The sequence below is a fragment of the Oncorhynchus mykiss genome, unplaced genomic scaffold (assembly GCF_013265735.2).
Source record: "Oncorhynchus mykiss isolate Arlee unplaced genomic scaffold, USDA_OmykA_1.1 un_scaffold_353, whole genome shotgun sequence".
Taxonomy (NCBI): Eukaryota; Metazoa; Chordata; class Actinopteri; order Salmoniformes; family Salmonidae; genus Oncorhynchus; species Oncorhynchus mykiss.
In genome coordinates this window covers 57,764-62,500 of record NW_023493801.1, presented here as the reverse complement: position 1 = coordinate 62,500, position 4,737 = coordinate 57,764, and the positions used below count along the sequence as shown (strand labels likewise).

The window sequence follows — 4,737 nt, the reverse complement described above, 5'->3', positions numbered from 1 at the left end:
TTTTTTGCTTTAAGCTTCTCATTATACATTAGTTTTAAACTTAGATCGAAAGCAATCTCTGTCAGGAGAAGTTATATAGTTACAGAGATCTTTTCAAATCAAATCAAATTGTATGTCACATACGATGAATAAGACATGGGTACCGTGAAACGCTGCAAACCCTTCGCAGCGATGTAGAGGAAAAACAACAAATAACACCAACGGAATCAAATAAGCAGGAATGGAGCTATATACAGGAAGTACCAGATCAATGTGTAGCTATATACAGGAAGTACCAGATCAATATGGAGCTTTATACAGGAAGTACCAGATCAATGTGGAGCTATATACAGGAAGTACCAGATCAATATGGAGCTATATACAGGAAGTACCAGATCAATGTGGAGCTATATACAGGAAGTACCAGATCAATGTGGAGCTATATACAGGAAGTACCAGATCAGTGTGAAGCTATATACAGGAAGTACCAGATCAGTGTGGAGCTATATACAGGAAGTACCAGATCAATGTGGAGCTATATACAGGAAGTACCAGATCAATGTGGAGCTATATACAGGAAGTACCAGATCAGTGTGGAGCTATATACAGGAAATACCAGATCCGTGTGGAGCTATATACAGGAAGTACCAGATCAGTGTGGAGCTATATACAGGAAGTACCAGATCAGTGTGGAGCTATATACAGGAAGTACCAGATCAGTGTGGAGCTATATACAGGAAGTACCAGATTGTGTGGAGCTATATACAGGAAGTACCAGATCAATATGGAGCTATATACAGGAAGTACCAGATCAATGTGGAGCTATATACAGGAAGTACCAGATCAGTGTGGAGCTATATACAGGAAGTACCAGATCCGTGTGGAGCTATATACAGGAAGTACCAGATCAGTGTGGAGCTATATACAGGAAGTACCAGATCAGTGTGGAGCTATATACAGGAAGTACCAGATCAATATGGAGCTATATACAGGAAGTACCAGATCAATGTGGAGCTATATACAGGAAGTACCAGATCAGTGTGGAGCTATATACAGGAAGTACCATATCAGTGTGGAGCTATATACAGGAAGTACCAGATCAGTGTGGAGCTATATACAGGAAGTACCAGATCAATATGGAGCTATATACAGGAAGTACCAGATCAGTGTGGAGCTATATACAGGAAGTACCAGATCAATATGGAGCTTTATACAGGAAGTACAAGATCAATGTGGAGCTATATACAGGAAGTACCAGATCAGTGTGGAGCTATATACAGGAAGTACCATATCAGTGTGGAGCTATATACAGGAAGTACCAGATCAGTGTGGAGCTATATACAGGAAGTACCAGATCAATATGGAGCTATATACAGGAAGTACCAGATCAGTGTGGAGCTATATACAGGAAGTACCAGATCAGTGTGGAGCTATATACAGGAAGTACCAGATCAATATGGAGCTTTATACAGGAAGTACAAGATCAATGTGGAGCTATATACAGGAAGTACCAGATCAGTGTGGAGCTATATACAGGAAGTACCATATCAGTGTGGAGCTATATTCAGGAAGTACCAGATCAGTGTGGAGCTATATACAGGAAGTACCAGATCAATATGGAGCTATATACAGGAAGTACCAGATCAGTGTGGAGCTATATACAGGAAATACCAGATCAATGTGGAGCTATATACAGGAAGTACCAGATCAATGTGGAGCTACATACAGGAAGTACCAGATCAATGTGGATCTATATACAGGAAGTACCAGTACGTTTTTCAACCACTCCACAAATGTCTTGCTAACAAACTATAGTTTTGGCAATTCGGTTAGGACATCTACTTTGTGCAGGACACAAGTCAGTTTTCCAACAGTTGTTTACAGACAGATTATTTCACTTATAATTCACTCCATCACAATTCCAGTGGGTCAGAAGTTTACAGACACTGAGTTAACTGTGCCTTTAAACATCTTTGGAAAGCTGATGAACTCACCTCTCCTCGTCTCCAGGAGGCGACCATTGAGCTGATCTTCGCAGCGTTTGCCACCACGGCCAGTGCCTCCACCTCTCTCATCATGCAGCTCCTACGCCACCCTGCCGCGTTGGAGAAGTTACGAGAGGAGCTCCGGACCAGGGGGATCCTCCACAACGGCTGTCTGTGCGAGGGGGAACTGGGTCTGGACACCATCGTTAGTCTGAAGTATCTGGACTGTGTGATTAAGGAGGTGCTGAGGCTCTTCACGCCCGTGTCTGGGGGTTACAGGACGGCCCTGCAGACATTTGAGCTAGACGTGAGTATAGTGTTATATATTTATATATATTATATACTAGTATCATCTATCTCTTGTCTGGTCTCTTGTCTGGTCTCTTGTCTGGTCTCTTGTCTGGTCTCTTGTCTGGTCTCTTGTCTGGTCTCTTGTCTGGTCTCTTGTCTGGTCTCTTGTCTTGTAATTTGTCTGGTCTCTTGTCTGGTCTCTTGTCTGGTCTCTTGTCTGGTCTCTTGTCTGGTCTCTTGTCTTGTAATTTGTCTTGTGTTGTGTTGTCTCTTGTCTCTTGTCTTTTGTCTTCTTATCTCTTGTCTCTTGTCTTGTCTCTTGTCTGGTCTCTTGTCTGGTCTATTGTCTTGTAATTTGTCTTGTGTTGTGTTGTCTCTTGTCTCTTGTCTTTTGTCTTCTTATCTCTTGTCTCTTGTCTGGTCTCTTGTCTGGTCTCTTGTCTGGTCTCTTGTCTTGTAATTTGTCTTGTGTTGTGTTGTCTCTTGTCTCTTGTCTTTTGTCTTCTTATCTCTTGTCTCTTGTCTGGTCTCTTGTCTGGTCTCTTGTCTGGTCTCTTGTCTTGTAATTTGTCTTGTGTTGTGTTGTCTCTTGTCTCTTGTCTTTTGTCTTCTTATCTCTTGTCTCTTGTCTGGTCTCTTGTCTGGTCTCTTGTCTGGTCTCTTGTCTTGTAATTTGTCTTGTGTTGTGTTGTCTCTTGTCTCTTGTCTTTTGTCTTCTTATCTCTTGTCTCTTGTCTTGTCTCTTGTATTGTCTGGTCTCTTGTCTGGTCTCTTGTCTTGTAATTTGTCTTGTGTTGTGTTGTCTCTTGTCTCTTGTCTTTTGTCTTCTTATCTCTTGTCTCTTGTATTGTCTGGTCTCTTGTCTTGTCATTTGTTTTGTCTTGTATTGTGTTGTCTCAATGTCTCTTGTTTTGTCATTTGTATTGTATTGTCTTGTCTCTTGTCTCTTGTCTCTTGTGTCTTGTCTCTTGTCTCCTGTCTTGTCATTTGTCTTGTCTGGTCTCCTGTCTTGTCTCTTGTCTTCTTTTTACTTCTCTCCTCTGATGAACTTGGATGTTAAGTGAAAACGTGCTGTTTCTAAATGAGTCTCTCCGTCCCCAGGGGGTACAGATCCCGAAGGGTTGGAGTGTGATGTACAGCATCAGAGACACACACGACACCTCCTCCGTCTTCAAGGACGTGGACGCCTTCGACCCCGACCGCTTCTCCCAGGAACGCAGCGAAGACAAGGAGGGACGCTTCCACTACCTCCCGTTCGGCGGCGGCATCCGCTCCTGTCTCGGGAAACAGCTCGCCACTCTCTTCCTCCGTATACTGGCCATCGAGCTGGCCAGCACCAGCCGGTTTGAGTTGGCGACCCGGAATTTTCCTAGAGTGGTGACAGTGCCAGTGGTTCATCCGGTGGACGGGTTGAAGGTGAAGTTCTACGGTCTGGATTCTAACCAGAACGAGATTCCGTCCGATCTCCTAGCCGACATCAAGACGGAAGAGCTACCGGGAGCCGCGGTGTAGATCGTTGATCTGGATTGGACGAAGCAAGGAGGAAGGAGGAAGGGAGGTATGGAGGAGAAAGGAGAGAGAAGAGGAGGATGGATGGAGGATATGACAGAAATAACAAATGAGGATGGGAGACTGGGAGACTGGGAGGGGTTTAGTTTCCTATTTTTTCATTCTACTGATGTCTTGGAATGTCAGAGGTCTCCTTTGAACTCTAAAAAGGAACATTCAGAATTCCGATTCCTTCTCTTTGACGTTTCGTTGTCAGTTGTCAGAACTTTCTGGGAGAGAAAGAAGAACAGAAGCTGCCAAAAAAAGTTTATAATCTCTATTCCTTTTGTTTTCCAATAAATATACAAAACTATGTATGACTAAATTGAAAAGTTATGTAATATAATGAATGATTTAAAAAAATATAGAAAGTAACATTTAGGTGAAGTTATGCGCAATTAGGAAACAGATTTGTAGAGAAGTGTATTTGCATGGAGGGATGAAAGAAAGGAAGAAAGAAAGAAAGAAAGAAACAAACAAACAAAGAAAGGATAAAACAGGGTAAAATGGTTTATGAACATTTGGGAAATAATAAGAGTGGGGAATATGCACAAGCGAGAGAGATGATCTCAATGGGAAAAAACAATCCAGAGAGAGAGAGAGAGAGAGAGAGAGAGAGAGAGAGAGATGAGAGAGAGAGAAGAGAGAGAGAGAGAGAGAGATGATCTCAATGTGAAAAAACAAGCCAGAGAGAGAGAGAGATGATCTCAATGTGAAAAAACAAGCCAGAGAGAGAGAGAGAGAGAGAGAGAGAGAGAGAGAGAGAGAGAGAGAGGACAGAGAGACACAGAGAGAGAGAGAGAGAGAGAGAGAGAGAGAGAGAGAGAGAGAGAGAGAAGAGAGAGTCAGAGATAGAGAGAGAGAGAGAGAGATAGAGAGACAGAGATAGAGAGAGACAGAGACAGAGAGAGAGAGAGAGAGAGAGAGAGAGAGA

General features: G+C 42.9%; 1 protein-coding gene across 1 annotated transcript in view; it reads left to right on the top strand.

The window, feature by feature from the left end:
- The window catches only part of LOC110512281 (cytochrome P450 26B1), a 7,616-nt gene extending 3,157 nt beyond the window's left edge, over window positions 1-4,459 (top strand). The window contains exons 3-4 of the mRNA XM_036973895.1: window positions 1,990-2,271; window positions 3,357-4,459. Of these exons, the coding sequence (XP_036829790.1) occupies window positions 1,990-2,271; window positions 3,357-3,767 (693 nt within the window). The 3' untranslated portion in view covers window positions 3,768-4,459. The remainder of the gene's footprint in view (window positions 1-1,989; window positions 2,272-3,356) is intronic.
- Window positions 4,460-4,737: the final 278 nt, after the last annotated feature.